The sequence below is a fragment of the Bos mutus genome, chromosome 1 (assembly GCF_027580195.1).
Source record: "Bos mutus isolate GX-2022 chromosome 1, NWIPB_WYAK_1.1, whole genome shotgun sequence".
Taxonomy (NCBI): Eukaryota; Metazoa; Chordata; class Mammalia; order Artiodactyla; family Bovidae; genus Bos; species Bos mutus.
This window is the reverse complement of record NC_091617.1, coordinates 139,247,576-139,264,160: the sequence shown is the minus strand read 5'-3', so window position 1 is coordinate 139,264,160 and position 16,585 is coordinate 139,247,576. Positions and strand designations below refer to the sequence as shown.

The following is a 16,585-nucleotide window of genomic DNA, read 5'->3' as shown; positions in this document are numbered from 1 at the left end:
TAGAAAGTAGAATCATAAAAAAGAAGAACAGGTCTTATTTCTGGAAATTATGGAGTAGTGTGTATCACACTAACCTGAGAGAAGATGAAAATAATGAACTTTGGGAAAAGCAAAATAATTTACAGACCCTGCGGAAATACCCCAAATCAGGCAGAAAGAACTTGACCCTTGAAAGAAGGGGAAATATCAGTAATTTTCTACACAAATATCACACGTCCCTTGAAGATATTTTCCAGTGCTAGTGGGGTGGGGCTTCACAGCTGGTGCTAGTGGTAAAGAATATTCCTGCCAGTGTAGGAGACATAAGGGACAAGGGTTCGATCCCTGGGCCAAAAAGATCCCCTGGAGAAGGAAATGGCAACCCCTTCAGTATTCTTGCCTGGAGAATCCCATGAACAGAGGAGCCTGCAGGCTACAGTCCATAGAGTTACAAAGAATTAGACATGACTGAGCACACACACACAGTCTTACTAAGATTATGATGAATTTTATTTTTAATTTACTGTTTTCAACATTCAAAAACCCAATCAACATGCATGACTACATCTATCAAAAATAGTCTTTAAAAGTTAAAACCAAATAAAGATATTTTCAATAAACAAAAGGTTGTGAAGAGCATGATGCCAGAAGTCCTACATGCTAAGAAACAGTAAATGAAACCATTCATGATGAAGAAAATGACCTGAATCTGGAAACTCAGATAGAAATGAAGTACATGAAAAATGACAAATGTATTAGTAACCATTTAGCAAAATTGTTTTCTCATTTAATTTTTCTAAAACAGTTCAGTTCAGTCACTCAGTCGTGTCTGACTCTCTGTGACCCCATGAAGTGCAGTATACCAGGCCTCCCTGTCCATCACCAACTCCCAGAGTTCACTCAAACCCATGTCCATTGAGTCAGTGATGCCATCCAACCATCTCATCCTCTGTCGTTCCCTTACTGGACTTTCAGCTTCAACATCAGTTCTTCCAGTGAACACCCAGGACTGATCTCCTTCAGGATGGACTGGTTGGATCTCCTTGCAGTCCAAGAGACTCTCAAGAGTCTTCTCCAGCACGACAGTTCAAAAGCAACAATTCTTCAGCGCTCAGCCTTCTTCACAGTCCAACTCTCACATCCATACATGACCACTGGAAAAACCATAGCCTTGACTAGATGGACCTTTGTTAACAAAGTAATGTCGCTGCTTTTCAATATGCTATCTAGGTTGCTCATAACTTTCCTTCCAAGGAGTAAGCGTCTTTTAATTTCATGGCTGCAATCACCATCTGCAGTGACTTTGGAGCCCAGAAAAATAAAGTCAGCCACTGTTTCCACTGTTTCCCCATCTATTTCCCATGAAGTGATGGGACCGGATGCCATGATCTTTGTTTTCTGAATGTTGAGCTTTAAGCCAACTTTTTCACTCTCCACTTTCACTTTCATCAAGAGGCTTTTGAGTTCCTCTTCACTTTCTGCCATACGGGTGTTGTCATCTGCATATCTGAGGTTATTGATATTTCTCCTGGTAATCTTGATTACAGCTTGTGCTTCCCCCAGCCCAGCATTTCTCATGATGTACTCTGCATAGAAGTTAAATAAACAGGATGACAATATACAGCCTTGACGTACTGCTTTTCCTATTTGGAACCAGTCTGTTGTTCCATGTCCAGTTCGAACTGTTGCTTCCTGACCTGCATACAGGTTTCTCAAGAGGCAGATCAGGTGGTCTGGTATTCCCATCTCTTTCAGAATTTTCCACAGTTTATTGTGATCCACACAGTCAAAGGCTTTGGCATAGTCAATAAAGCAGAAATAGATGTTGTTCTGGAACTCTCTTGCTTTTTCCATGATCCAGTGGATGTTGGCAATTTGATCTTTGGTTCCTCTGCCTTTTCTAAAACCAGCTTGAACATCTGGAAGTTCACGGTTCATGTATTGCTGAAGCCTGGCTTGGAAAATTTTAAGCATTACTTTACTAGCTTGTGAGATGAGTGCAATTGTGTGATAGTTTGAGCATTCTTTGGCATTGCCTTTCTTTGGGATTGGGATGAAAACTGACCTTTTCTAGTCCTGTGGCCACTGCTGAGTTTTCCAAATTTGTTGGCATATTGAATGCAGCACTTTCACAGCATCATCTTTCAGGATTTGAAGTAGCTCCACTGGAATTCCATCACCTCCACTAGCTTTGTTTGTAGTGATGCTTTCTAAGGCCCACTTGACTTCACATTCCAGGATGTCTGGCTCTAGGTGAATGGTCATACTATCGTGATTATCTGGGTCATGAAGATCTTTTTTGTACAGTTCTGTGTATTTTTGCCACCTCTTCTTAATATCTTCTGCTTCTGTTAGGTCCATACCATTTTTTTCCTTTATTGAGCCCATCTTTGCATGAAATGTTCCTTTGGTATCTCCAATTTTCTTGAAGAGATCTCTAGTCTTTCCCATTTTATTGTTTTCCTCTATATCTTTGCATTGATGGCTGAAAAAGGCTTTCTTATCTCTCCTGGCTATTCTTTGGAACTCTGCATTCAAATGGGTATATCTTTCCTTTTCTCCTTTGCTTTTCGCTTCTATTCTTTTCACAGCTATTTGTAAGGCCTCCCCAGACAGCCATTTTGCTTTTTTGCATTTATTTTTCTTGGGGATGGTCTTGATTCCTGTCCCCTGTACAGTGTCACGAACCTCTATCCATAGTTCATCAAGCACTCTGTCTATCAGATCTAGGCCCTTAAATCTATTTCTCACTTCCACTGTGTAGTCATAAGGGATTTTATTTAGGTCATACCTGAATGGTCTAGTGGTTTTCCTTACTTTCCTCAATTTCAGTCTGTATTTGGCAATAAGGAGTTCATGATCTGAGCCACAGTCAGCTCCTGGTCTTGTTTTTGCTGACTGTATAGAGCTTCTCCATCTTTGGCTGCAAAGAATATAATCAATCTGATTTCAGTGTCAACCATCTGGTGATGTCCATGTGTAGAGTCTTCTCTTGTGTTGTTGGAAGAGGGTGTTTGCTATGACCAGTGCATTCTCTTGGCAGAACTCTATTAGCCTTTGCTCTGCTTCATTCTGTATTCCAAGGCCAAATTTGTCTGTTACTCCAGGTGTTTCTTGACTTCCTACTTTTGCATTTTTCTAAATAGCAACTGACAAAGTATAACATCACATCATTGTATTGTGTTTTTAGCATACATAAAATTACACAAATGAAAGAATATAAATTAAATTTTTGAGATTATCTGTTGCAAGATTCCTCCATTTTATTTGAATAATTGTAATTTTCACTTCTCATAGGTGATTAAAACTATAAAATTTGCATGTACACACTCATATTACTATATATGTAATGAAAATGAAAAGGCAAATATGAAATGATAGAAAATATTTAGTACATACATTTATATATAATGTATACTATATATATACATATGTCTGACAAACATTATGTGTAATTTAATCTGACCTGAAACTGAAAGTGTTGGTTGCTCAGTTGTGTCCACTCTTTGCAAACCCGTGGATTGTAGCCTGTCAGGCTCCTCTGTCCATAGGATTTTCCAGGCAAGAATACTTTGCTGCTGCTGCTGCTAAGTCGATTCAGTTGTGTCCGACTCTGTGCGACCCCATAGACGGCAGCCCACCAGGCCTCCCCGTCCCTCGGATTCTCCTGGCAAGAACACTGGAGTGGGCTGCCATTTCCCTCTCCAATGCATGAAAGTGAAAAGTGAAAGTGAAGTCACTCAGTCGTGTCTGACTCTAGCGACCCCATGGACTGCAGCCCACCAGGCTTCTCTGTCCATGGGATTTTCCAGGCAAAAGTACTGGAGTGGCGTGCCATTGCCTTCTCCAAGAATACTCTAATGTCTTCCTCTTTCCTTCTCTAAGGGATCTTCTCAATCCAGGGATTGAACTCGGGTCTCCTTCATCACAGGCAGACTCTTTACTTTCTGAGCCACCAGGGATGTAATCTGACCTATATACATGTATAAGTAAATTTGTATACATGTATATTCATCATATTTGGTTTGAATGTATATATTATACATATACATGTATTCAGTGGACGTGAAGAACTGCTACCAATCAATACCAAAGAAAAAGACTGTAACATAAAAATGGAACAAAAGATTTGAACAGACATTTCATGAAAGGAAATACACAAGCGGCCAATAAACACACACAAAAACAATAGTAATTCCGTAGCATTTGTCAAATAATGCAAAATCTGTATCTAATCACAAGGAAATATCAAACTGGATTTGAACAACTGGCTACAAAGTAATTCTTCAAAAATGTCAAAGTCAAGAATTGAGTAGAAACTGAAGAATGTTACAGATTAAAAGGACTAATGAGACACCGCAAATAAATGTAAGGTATGACAATGGTTGGACTGGGAAAACAGCTGTAAGGGACATTACTGGTCATGGACAGACTCTGCATTAGGTAACACCACGGTTCCAAAGTTGCAGCTCCTAATTTTACTAACTGTACTCTGGTTATGACAGAGTATATGTAGGGCACACACAAACATGATTTGAAGCCAAGAACAGGCTGAAGTAATGCATGGTGACAGAGATCAGAAGAGTAGTGGTGGGTAGAGACTGCTTGCAAGAACCCCTAGCAACATGGTGGGGGGTGATAGAAATGATTCTTACCTTCTTCATTTTGTGCTTACATAAGTGTATTTATTTAACAAAACTCATTCTGTTGGTACTCTTAAGATATATATATTTAGCTGTGGGTAAACTTTATCTACAAAAATAAAAGCGTAAGTGAAGAAAACTTTCCCACACAGATTTTAAAATAAGACTTGAGAGTTCAATGCTTAATGTAAAAATCAGTAAAAGAAATTTATAGCTAAACACCTCCTGACAAAATATGTTGAGTTGTAAGGTCAAATAAAATAACCTCAATATTCTCAAGCATCAACAGTTGGTCATATACAAAGAATTATGATCAGAATGACATCTAACTTCTCTGTAAATTAAATGTAGAGCACGTTGAAGTCATGTCTGCAGGGTTCTCAGGGCTAAAGTGCAGATTTTCTATTTTAATATTATGAAGTTATTTTTGTCATCTTTGATAGTAAAAGAAAGATGTTTGTGATCTAAGAATCTGACCCTGAAAAAAATATACTTGAAAGCCTTCTCCAGCCTTCCAAAATGTGAGCTGGAATGAAGTTAAGATTCAGCAATTTGCAAATGAAAAGATGGTGCAACACTTACCTTCAGTACTGGAATTGCAAGATAGCTTTAGAATTTTTTTTCTGTTTTTTTTAAATAATTAATTTTTTATTGATGGATAATTGCTTTACAGAAGTTTGCTGTTTTCTGTCAAACCTCAACATGAATCACCCATAGGTATACATAAATCCCCTCCCTTTTGTTTCTAACTTTTCTTTTGCTTATCTATACTTTCAAATTTTTCAGCAATGAATACATGTAATTTTTATAATTCAGGTTAAAAAGTAAAAAAAAAAAATCTATTAATCATTATCTTTCAATTTGCACCAATTAAAAAAAAAATCTCCACCAGCAAGGTTTATTACTAGACACAGAAATCAAGTTGCATGTGATCATAGTTCTGTCAAAATGATATATTCATGCCTGGAAAAAAAAAAAAGTGTCACAATGTTGATTTATATGCCTAAAGCTGGGAGATCCATTGGTAACTTTCCAGTCTTTTGACTTTCACACATTTTTCTCTAATATGTGTGTATCATTCTAATGTGTATGTGCTCAGTGGTATAGTCGTGTCTGACTCTTTTTGACCCCATAGACTATAGCTGCCAGGCTTCTCTGGCCATGGAATTTTCCAGGCAAGAATCCTGGAGTGTGTTGCCATTTCCTCCTCCAGGGGATCTTCCCGACCCAGGGATTGAAACCTGTGTCTCTTGCATCTCCTGCATTAGCAGCAGATTCTTTACTATTAGTGCCACCTGGGACACCCTGTATCTCTCTAATGGAGACCTAATATACATTTTTTTAAAATGCATTTGTTGTTACTAGCATATAACTTTGGGCTTCTCTGGTAGCTCAGCTGGTAAAAACAGCTGCCTGCAATGCGGGAGACTTGGGTTCAATACCTGGGCTGGGAAGATCCCCTGGAGGAGGGCATGACATCCCACTCCAGTATTCTTGCTTGGAGAATCCCCATGGACAGAGGAGCCTGGCAGGCTACAGTCCATGAGCTCACAAAGGTCGTACATGACTGAGCGACTAGGCACAGCACAGCACATAGAATATAACCTTAAAGAGATATTTTAATACATGATTTAAAAAAATAATGGAATATGAAAAGTTTGTCTTTGTCTAAAACATTGGAAATTTCTGTGGAAACATTCCTAAGATTAATCTCCTTGTTTTCCTGGGAGGGTCTTGAGTTGTGTCTGTTCTCCTAGTATCAGTTTTATTCTCAGAAGTATCCCAGATAAATTAATGACCACCTTACTTATAACACTTACTATGTTATAACACAATCTAAACTATGACATAAATAAACTTATCCATAAAGCAAGAACAGACTCACAGGCATAGAGAACAGGTTGGTGGTTGCCACAGGGAAGGGGAGTTGGAGAGGGATGGATTGAGAGTTCAGGATTAGCAGATACAAACTAGTTATCAGTACATAAAGGGTGGATTCAATCAGCATGAGTTTGAGCAAACTCTGGGAGATAGTGAAAGACAGGGAAGCCTGGTGTGCTGCAGTCCTGGTGGTCGCAAAGAGATGGACACAACTGAGCGCCTGAACAACAACAAATAGGATGGATAAACAGCAAAGTCCTACTGTATAGCACAGGGAACTATACTCAGTATCCTATGATAGCCACAATGGAAAAGAATCTGAAAAATAACATATGTATGTATAACTGAATCACTTTGTTGTAGAACAGAAACTTAACAAATCAACTGAAGCATAGCTTCAGTAAAATAAAATTTTTAAAAAAAAGAAAAGATACTTATGGAGACATTTAATAATACCGAAAGGGTCCAACTTGGTTTAGCTTTTACCTATTCTCAGGGCCTTCATGAAAATTCACATGCAATTATCATTATTTATTATTAAAACTATAAAAGATGATTCCTTATGAGAAAATGACAGAGAGATAATCAATATCTTAGTTCTTTCTTCCTCTAAACAGTTCCCCATTGAGCAATCCCTAATTAACTTGGAGGAAGTAGAAAGCTAAATTAGCCATGGAGGTGTGTGAATTTCCTCTGTTATAACTTTGGGTGGGGACATAACAGTTCTGAATTATAAACTTTTGGGGAGATGACATTCTTTATCATGAACATCTGAGTTGCATGATTATGACAATCAAGAAATAGAGGAGAGAGAGATTAAAGCTAGCTAAGTCTGCATTTACTTATTTTGAAACTGAAAAGTTGTCCTAAGTGGAATTTAGCTTTATCGATAAAACCAGTCTTTTGAGGGGCGTTTGATAGCCACATCCAATAGACATACTCGGAAGTCCTTTAATTATGCATATGTGCCACTTCCCTGCGTGATTTGTCTTCCTGCAGATGGAACTCCCAAAATCATTTCCGCCTTTAGTGAGAAAGTGGTGAGTCCGGCAGAGGCCGTCTCCCTGATGTGCAACGTGAAGGGAACGCCGCTGCCCACGATCACGTGGACCCTGGACGACGACCCCATCCTCAAGGGCGGCAGCCACCGCATCAGCCAGATGATCACGTCGGAGGGCAACGTGGTCAGCTACCTGAACATCTCCAGCTCTCAGGTCCGCGACGGGGGCGTCTATCGCTGCACGGCCAACAACTCTGCAGGCGTCGTCCTCTACCAGGCTCGAATAAACGTAAGAGGTGCTTGTCGAATCAACTCCTCAAAAAACACACATGACTCATTGTAGCGGAGAAGGACGTTTCTGCATGCACCGAGCCCAGTCTTGGAATGCCAGACCGGATTAATGTCGCTTCGTTGTCTCCTGCCCTCTTGCTTCCCACTGAGGAATGGCAGTGACTGGATCACTGTTGGAAATGGCATTTTGGTTTCCTTAGTCAGCTTGTTCTCTTGTTTTACTCTTAGACTTGTCCTCTGGAGCTTTCTTTTCCTGGTTTATGCTCTGCATGCTCTCTCCTTCCTCCTCTTCTTCTGTTCTAGACATTCATGGTAAACCTTCATGTACATGGTACTTAACCTACATTCATAGTGCAACATGGCATAACCTCCATCCTCACAATCTATTTTATAGAGAGAGAGTTAAACAGTTGAATTGCTACCAGTGTCTCACCAGCTGAATATGATTGTTCAGTGCAGCTTGTTACTTTTTATTGATTAAATTGCCTTTTAGCCTATAATTCAAAATGTTTTAAATAGAAGTAGTTGGTAATTAGCACTCGTTCAATTCATTTGAAGGCAATGAAATGAAAAGGTAAAGAAAAAAAAAAAAAAACCTTCTTAGTGGAAAATGCCAAATGCAGAAAAAAATTGCTGAATTGAAAAAGATGTCCTTACATGAAAACAAATACATTTTTAAACTCAAGGAAAAGTGTACTCATTTCCACACATAAAATGTACCCTTAAATTATTTTCAAGAGCTTCTCTGTGTCTCTCCAGGGCCTGCAAGCATTCGACCAATGAAAAATATCACAGCAATAGCGGGACGCGACACATACATTCACTGTCGTGTGATTGGCTATCCGTATTACTCCATCAAATGGTACAAGAACTCGAATCTGCTTCCTTTCAACCACCGCCAAGTGGCGTTTGAGAATAATGGAACCCTAAAACTCTCAGATGTGCAGAAGGAAGTTGATGAGGGGGAGTACACCTGCAACGTGCTAGTCCAGCCCCAGCTCTCCACCAGCCAGAGTGTCCACGTGACGGTCAAAGGTAAGGCTGTGCCTCTGTCCCCACCCAAGTCACCATTGCTAAGTTTATCCACTAAGAGTGAAATAATCTAAAAACCTTTATGTTTAGAATGAGGAATGATAAAGTGTATTAGATGTTCTGTTCTCTCCGCCAGTGCATCCTCACCGGACTGATGGCTAAGATAGTCTTCTTTCCACATGAATTTTTGGCTTGGTTTTCCAGAGGATGTGTGTTTTTATACTATCATAGGAAAAAACACATCATCTATTTGGTTATCTAGTTGTCTGACAAATCATTTTAAAACACTTAGCTTTGTTTTTCTACAGTCTCCTGAAAGTAAGTTCTTTTGGAATCCACCTGGAAGAGATTTTGTGTAATGCGTAAAGACTTCACACAAAATAAACGAGCAGATCAAAGCAAAAACATAGGAATGCAATGAATGGACAACCCCATAGGAAATTTTCTAGACTTTTATGTTTTTCTTTACATCATGACATCATGATGTGGACAGTCATGAAATCTAACCATCAGGATGAATTTTGGTGATCATGCAACTCAACACCAGCCTCCTTGTCATGCAGCTAAGCTGCATGTCTGAGCTGCCAGTTACCTCCCTAGGTACCAACAACTGTCTTTTAGTGTTTTGGCTGCAAAACTTCATAGGTTTACTATGGTCCTCCTCAACCATCTTTTCTCACAAATCCTGTTAGTTTATCTATTTAGATTAGATCAGATCAGATCAGTCACTCAGTCATGACCGACTCTTTGCGACCACAAGAATTGCAGCACGCCAGGCCTCCCTGTCCATCACCAACCCCCAGAGTTCACTGAGACTCACGTCCATCGAGTCAGTGATGCCATCCAGCCATCTCTTCCTCTGTCATCCCCTTCTCCTCCTGCCCCCAATCCCTCCCAGCATCAGAGTCTTTTCCAATGAGTCAACTCTTCCCATGAGGTGGCCAAAGTACTGGAGTTTCAGCTTTAGCATCATTCCTTCCAAAGAAATCCCAGGGCTGATCTCCTTCAGAATGGACTGGTTGGATCTCCCTGCAGTCCAAGGGACTCTCAAGAGTCTTCTCCAATACCACAGTTCAAAAGCATCAATTCTTCGGCGCTCAGCCTTCTTCACAGTCCAACTCTCATATCCATACATGACCACAGGAAAAACCATAGCCTTGACTAGACGAACCTTTGTTGGCAAAGTAATGTCTCTGCTTTTCAATATGCTATCTAGGTTGCTCATAACTTTCCTTCCAAGGAGTAATCGTCTTTTAATTTCATGGCTGCAGTCATCATCTGCAGTGACTTTGGAGCCCAGAAAAATAAAGTCTGACACTGTTTCCACTGTTTCCCCATCTATTTCCCATGAAGTGATGGGACCGGATGCCATGATCTTTGTTTTCTGAATGTTGAGCTTTAAGCCAACTTTTTCACTCTCCACTTTCACTTTCATCAAGAGGCTTTTGAGTTCCTCTTCACTTTCTGCCATAAGGGTGGTGTCATCTGCATGTCTGAGGTTACTGATATTTCTACTGGCAATCTTGATTACAGCTTGTGCTTCCCCCAGCCCAGCATTTCTCATGATGTACTCTGCATAGAAGTTAAATAAACAGGATGACAATATACAGCCTTGACATACTGCTTTTCCTATTTGGAACCAGTCTGTTGTTTCGTGTCCAGTTCGAACTGTTGCTTCCTGACCTGCATACAGGTTTCTCAAGAGGCAGATCAGGTGGTCTGGTATTCCCATCTCTTTCAGAATTTTCCACAGTTTATTGTGATCCACACAGTCAAAGGCTTTGGCATAGTCAATAAAGCAGAAATAGATGTTGTTCTGGAACTCTCTTGCTTTTTCCATGATCCAGTGGATGTTGGCAATTTGATCTTTGGTTCCTCTGCCTTTTCTAAAACCAGCTTGAACATCTGGAAGTTCACGGTTCATGTATTGCTGAAGCCTGGCTTGGAGAATTTTGAGCATTACTTTACTAGCATGTGAGATGAGTGCAATTGTGCGGTAGTTTGAACATTCTTTGGCATTGCCTTTCTTTGGGATTGGAATGAAAACTGATCTTTTCCAGTCCTGTGGCCACTGCTGAGCTTTCCAAATTTGCTGGCATATTGAGTGCAGCACTTTCACAGCATCATCTTTCAGGATTTGGAATAGCTCAACTGGAATTCCATCACCTTCACTAGCTTTGGAGGCCCACTTGACTTTCTAAGGCCCACTTGACTTCACATTCCAGGATGTCTGGCTCTAGGTCAGTGATCACACCATCGTGATTATCTGGGTCATGAAGATCTTTTTTGTACAGTTCTTCTGAGTATTCTTTCTAAGGCCCACTTAACTTCACATTCCAGGATGTCTGGCTCTAGGTCAGTGATCACACCATCGTGATTATCTGGGTCATGAAGATCTTTTTTGTACAGTTCTTCATCCCATCTTTCTGTCCTGCTTCTGTTAGGTCCATCCCATTTCTGTCCTTTATCGAGCCCATCTTTGCATGAAATGTTCCTTTGGTATCTCTGATTTTTTTGAAGAGATCCCCAGTCTTTCCCATTCTGTTGTTTTCCTCTATTTCTTTGCATTGATCGCTGAAGAAGGCTTTCTTATCTTTTTTTGCTATTCTTTGGAACTCTGCATTCAGATGCTTATATCTTTCCTTTTCTCCTTTGCTTTTCTCTTCTCTTCTTTTCACAGCTATTTGTAAGGCCTCCCCAGACAGCCATTTTGCTTTTTTGCATTTCTTTTCTATGGGAATGGTCTTGATCCCTGTCTCCTGTACAATGTCACGAACCTCATTCCATAGTTCATCAGGCACTCTATCTATCAGATCTAGGCCCTTAAATCTATTTGTCACTTCCACTGTATAATCATAAGGGATTTGATTTAGGTCATACCTGAATGGTCTAGTGGTTTTCCCTACTTTCTTCAATTTAAGTCTGAATTTGGCAATAAGGAGTTCATGGTCTGAGCCACAGTCAGCTCCTGGTCTTGCGTTTGCTGACTGTATAGAGCTTCTCCATCTTTTGCTGCAAAGAATATAATCAATCTGATTTCGGTGTTGACCATCTGGTGATGTCGATGTGTAGAGTCTTCTCTTGTGTTGTTGGAAGAGGGTGTTTGTTATGACCAGTGCATTTTCTTGGCAAAACTCTATTAGTCTTTGCCCTGCTTCATTCCATATTCCAAGGCCAAATTTGCCTGTTACTCCAGGTGTTTCTTGATTTCCTACTTTTGCATTCCAGTCCCCTGTAATGAAAAGGATATCTTTTTTGGTTGTTAGTTCTAAAAGGTCTTGTAGGTCGTCATAGAACCATTCAACTTCAGCTTCTTCAGTGTTACTGGTTGGGGCAAAGGCTTGGATTACTATGATATTGAATGGTTTGCCTTGGAAACGAACAGAGATCATTCTGTCATTTTTGAGATTGCATTCAAGTACTGCATTTCGGACTCTTTTGTTGACCATGATGGCCACTCCATTTCTTCTGAGGGATTCCTGCCCTCAGTAGTAGATATAATGGTCATCTGAGTTAAATTCACCCATTCCAGGCCATTTCAGTTCGCTGATTCCTAGAATGTCGACATTCACTCTTGCCATCTCTTGTTTGACGACTTTCAATTTGCCTTGATTCATGGACCTGACATTCCAGGTTCCTATGCAATATTGCTCTTTACAGCATCGGACCTTGCTTCTGTCACCAGTCACATCCACAGCTGGGTATTGTTTTTGCTTTGGCTCCATCCCTTCATTCTTTCTGGAGTTATTTCTCCACTGATCTCCAGTAGCATTTTGGGCATCTACTGACCTGGGGAGTTTCTCTTTCAGTATCCTATCATTTTGCCTTTTCATACTGTTCATGGGGTTCTCAAGGCAAGAATACTGAGTGGTTTGCCATTCCCTTCTCCAGTGGACCACATTCTGTCAAATCTCTCCACCATGACCCGCCTGTCTTGGATTGCCCCACGGGCATGGCTTAGTTTCATTGAGTTAGACGAGGCTGTGGTCCTAGTGTGATTAGATTGACTAGTTTTCCTTAGATTAGATTGACTAGATTGACTAGTGAGTATGGTTTCAGTGTGTTTGCCCTCTGATGCCCTCTTGCAACACCTACCGTCTTACTTGGGTTTCTCTTACCTTGGGTGTAGGGTACCTCTTCATGGCTGCTCCAGCAAAGCGCAGCCATTGCTCCTTACCTTGGACGAGGGGTATCTCCTCACCGCCCTGCTTCCTGACCTTCATTGTGGGATAGCTCCTCTAGGCCCTCCTGCGCCTAGAGGAGCTAAATTCTCAGACACACATGCACTCTCACATAATGTATTATTTGGTATATGTTATGCAACATATGCTTTCCCTTGTGGCCCCATGGTAAAGAATCTGCCTGCCAATGCAGGAGACATGGGTTTGATCCCTGGTCCAGGAAGATCCCTTGGAGAAGGAAATGGCAACCCACTCCAGTATTCTTGCCTGGAGAATCCCATGGACAGAGGAACTTTGTGAATTACAGTCCATAATGTATAAATTCTCATACACACATGCACTCTCACATAATGTATTATTTGGTGTTTGTTATGCAACATATGCTTTCCCTTGTGGCTCCGTGGTAAAGAATCTGCCTGCCAATGCAGGAGACATGGGTTTGATCCCTGGTCCAGGAAGATCCCTTAGAGAAGGAAATGGCAACCCACTCCAGTATTCTTGCCTGGAGAATCCCATGGACAGAGGAACTTTGTGAATTACAGTCCATAATGTATAAATTCTCATACACACATGCACTCTCACATAATGTATTATTTGGTATATGTTATGCAACATATGCTTTCCCTTGTGGCTCCGTGGTAAAGAATCTACCTGCCAATGCAGGAGACATGGTTTTGATCCCTGGTCCAGGAAGATCCCTTGGAGAAGGAAATGGCAACCCACTCCAGTATTCTTGCCTGGAGAATCCCATGGACAGAGGAACTTGGTGAATTACAGTCCATGGAGTTCACAAAGATTCAAATGTGACTTGGTGACTGAACAAAAACAACAGTGTAACATTTACATTAATACATGTACATATACCTGCACATGAATAATTTTGAATTTTTAAACAACTGCATATCTTCAGAGTTTTCTCAAATCATTAGAAATTCTTGGCAAGCCAGATTGGTCATAGCTGCAGGAAACTTCATGTTGTGATTTATGTCTTGACCCATGATGAATGGAATATATACTCTATGTCCAGCAGATCAATACCTTAGAAAATAAGTCCTATTTGATGACTAAGAATTTTCCCCAGAAGAAACCAACCCCAGGGCTAAAAAGAAACCAAGCAAAGAATGTTGATAGGAAGGATGCAGGGGCGGGCCAGATGGAAGGAGGCTGTGAGCTGTGACAATCAGATCAGGGAAACAAGAAGCAGAATACCCTCCCAATAAAGATGATGTAAAACCAAAGACATCTATCAAACTTTGTTGTTGTTCAGTCACTCAGTCTTGTTCTACTCTTTGCAACCCCATGGACTACAGCATGCCAGGTCTCCCTGCCTTCACCATCTCCTGGAGTTTGCTCAGACTCAGCTCCATTGAGTCACTGATGCTATCCAACTGTTTCATTCTCTGTCATCCTTCTCCTCCTGTCTTCGGTCTTTCCCAGAATGAGGGTCTTTTCCAGTGAGTTGGCTGTTTGCATCAGGTGGCCAAATTATTGGAGCTTCAACTTCAGCATCAGTCCTTTCAATGAGTATTCAGAGTTGATTTCCTTTAGGATTGACTGGTTTGATCTCCTTGCACTTCAGGGGACTCTATGAAACTTACTACAGCCAAATGATCAAAGCCAGAATCATTCCTGGCTGTCTCTAATGACAGCAGAGTAGATGACAAAGTAGATGTGTCCATGGACCCTGCCATAGGAAAATATCACACACTAACAAAAATTTTATTAGAAAGACTTTAAACAATGGGTTTACCAAGAAGCTGGGAATACAAAACTTGCTAAAGAAATCTGTGTCCCACTGGTATTCATTCATCATAAGTTAACATTCTGTGCACATGTCTGGGCAGAGGGGACTTCCCAGGTGGCTCAGTGGTGAAGAACCTGCCTGCCAGTGCAGGAGACGCAGGAGATGCAGATTCAATCCCTGGATCAGGAAGATCCCCTGGAGGAGGAAATGGCAACTCACTCCAGTATTCCTGTCTGGAGAATCCGACAGACAGAGGAATCTGGAGGGCTATAGTCCACAGGGTTGCAGAGTCGGCTATGACTGAGTGACAGAGCATGTGGCATGAACACACTGGGCAGAGGAGAGGGTATATGTTCTTGATGTTCAATCACTAAGCCATGTCTGACTCCCTGGGACCTCTTGGACTGCAGCATGCCAGGCTTCCCTGTCTTTCACTATCTTCCTGAGTTTGGTCAGATTCATGTTCATTGAACAGGTGATGCTATCTAACCATCTAATTCTCTGCCACCTCTTTCTCCTCTTGCCTTTATACTTTTTGTTTATTGTTGCTTCAAAAGATGCTTTCTTATATTTCAGGGAGCAATGTCTAAACTAAATACAATTTCATCTATTACTACTACAGTATATCCCACTTACTTTTATTGAATTTTATTTTTATGTAGACAAATAAAATGATGAAGCCGGCTTATACCTCTTAGGGCTTCCCAGGGCAAAAATAATAAATTCTGGTTTCCTTATGTCAACCTAGGGCTTACTTCTTAGAGGTAGTCATATTCACATTCATTGCCCTCTCACAAAGATATTTAAAATAATTCAAGATACCACTTGCTTTTCTTGCTTAAGATGATATCTGACTTTCAGCATTTGGTAACAGTTAATAAATTAATGATTTTAGCCTTTCTTCAGATGTCAGTGGAAAGGTTGTAACCAAATTAACTTCTGAGCATTTAAATAGGAATTTTAAAATATTTTGAAATGAAATATGTAAATTAAATCACACTCCAGTGGTCAGGTTTGTAGTCCATCAAAGCTTTTAAAAACTAGTAACCTTTGCTATTTTCAATTATGATGAGTTACGATAAGAGAGAGATAAGTAATCGACTGAATTACAGGAAAAGACTGAGGTTTCTGACTCTCCCTGTAGATCAGGACTGGAAGAGTCATTCTCATTTTATTCATGTATATACAGCTCCATTACCTTTGCAGTTAAACTGCACGATGAATATTATTGTATTCAGATAATTTTAGAGGAGCAAATATGATACCTAAAAATTTGGCTTCATTTGGAAGTGGGCCCACTTGTTTCCATTAATAATGCTGAAAAGTGTAAACCAAACCATTTTTTATCTTACGTCCCAGAGGTTCTTCTCTAACACTGAATAGAGCAGTGTGTGTGTGAGTGAGTGTGTGGCTGTGAGTGTGCGTGTGTGTTCAGATGACATTGGAAGCAATACTGTTTTTCAATCATATCTTTTTTTGCTTTTTTCCTTCCTTCATTTATATTGTATCATATGATTGGAAAAAAATTTTTTAAACCTCAAAAATCAATATAAATAGCATTAATCATTAATAATGCCTGAGACTTAACTTCTAAAATACATTAACAAGAAGCTTGGGGCTTCACTGCTGGCTCAGTGATCAAGAATCCACCTGCTAGTGTAGGTGACATGGGTTCAATCCCTGGTTTGGGAGGATCTCCTGGAGAAGGAAATGGCAACCCACTCCAGTATTCCTGCCTAGAGAATCCTATGGACAAAGGAGCCTGGTGGGCAACAGTCCATGGGTTCACAGAGTTGGACATGACTAAGCGGCTAAACCTCCACAATTTTGCTGC

The 16,585-nt window shown here is 40.5% G+C and overlaps 1 protein-coding gene across 1 annotated transcript in view; it reads left to right on the top strand.

The window, feature by feature from the left end:
- DSCAM (DS cell adhesion molecule) overlaps nucleotides 1–16,585 on the top strand; it is a 692,286-nt gene that overhangs the window by 377,105 nt on the left and 298,596 nt on the right. The window contains exons 7-8 of the mRNA XM_070363231.1: nucleotides 7,503–7,799; nucleotides 8,554–8,829. Of these exons, the coding sequence (XP_070219332.1) occupies nucleotides 7,503–7,799; nucleotides 8,554–8,829 (573 nt within the window). The remainder of the gene's footprint in view (nucleotides 1–7,502; nucleotides 7,800–8,553; nucleotides 8,830–16,585) is intronic.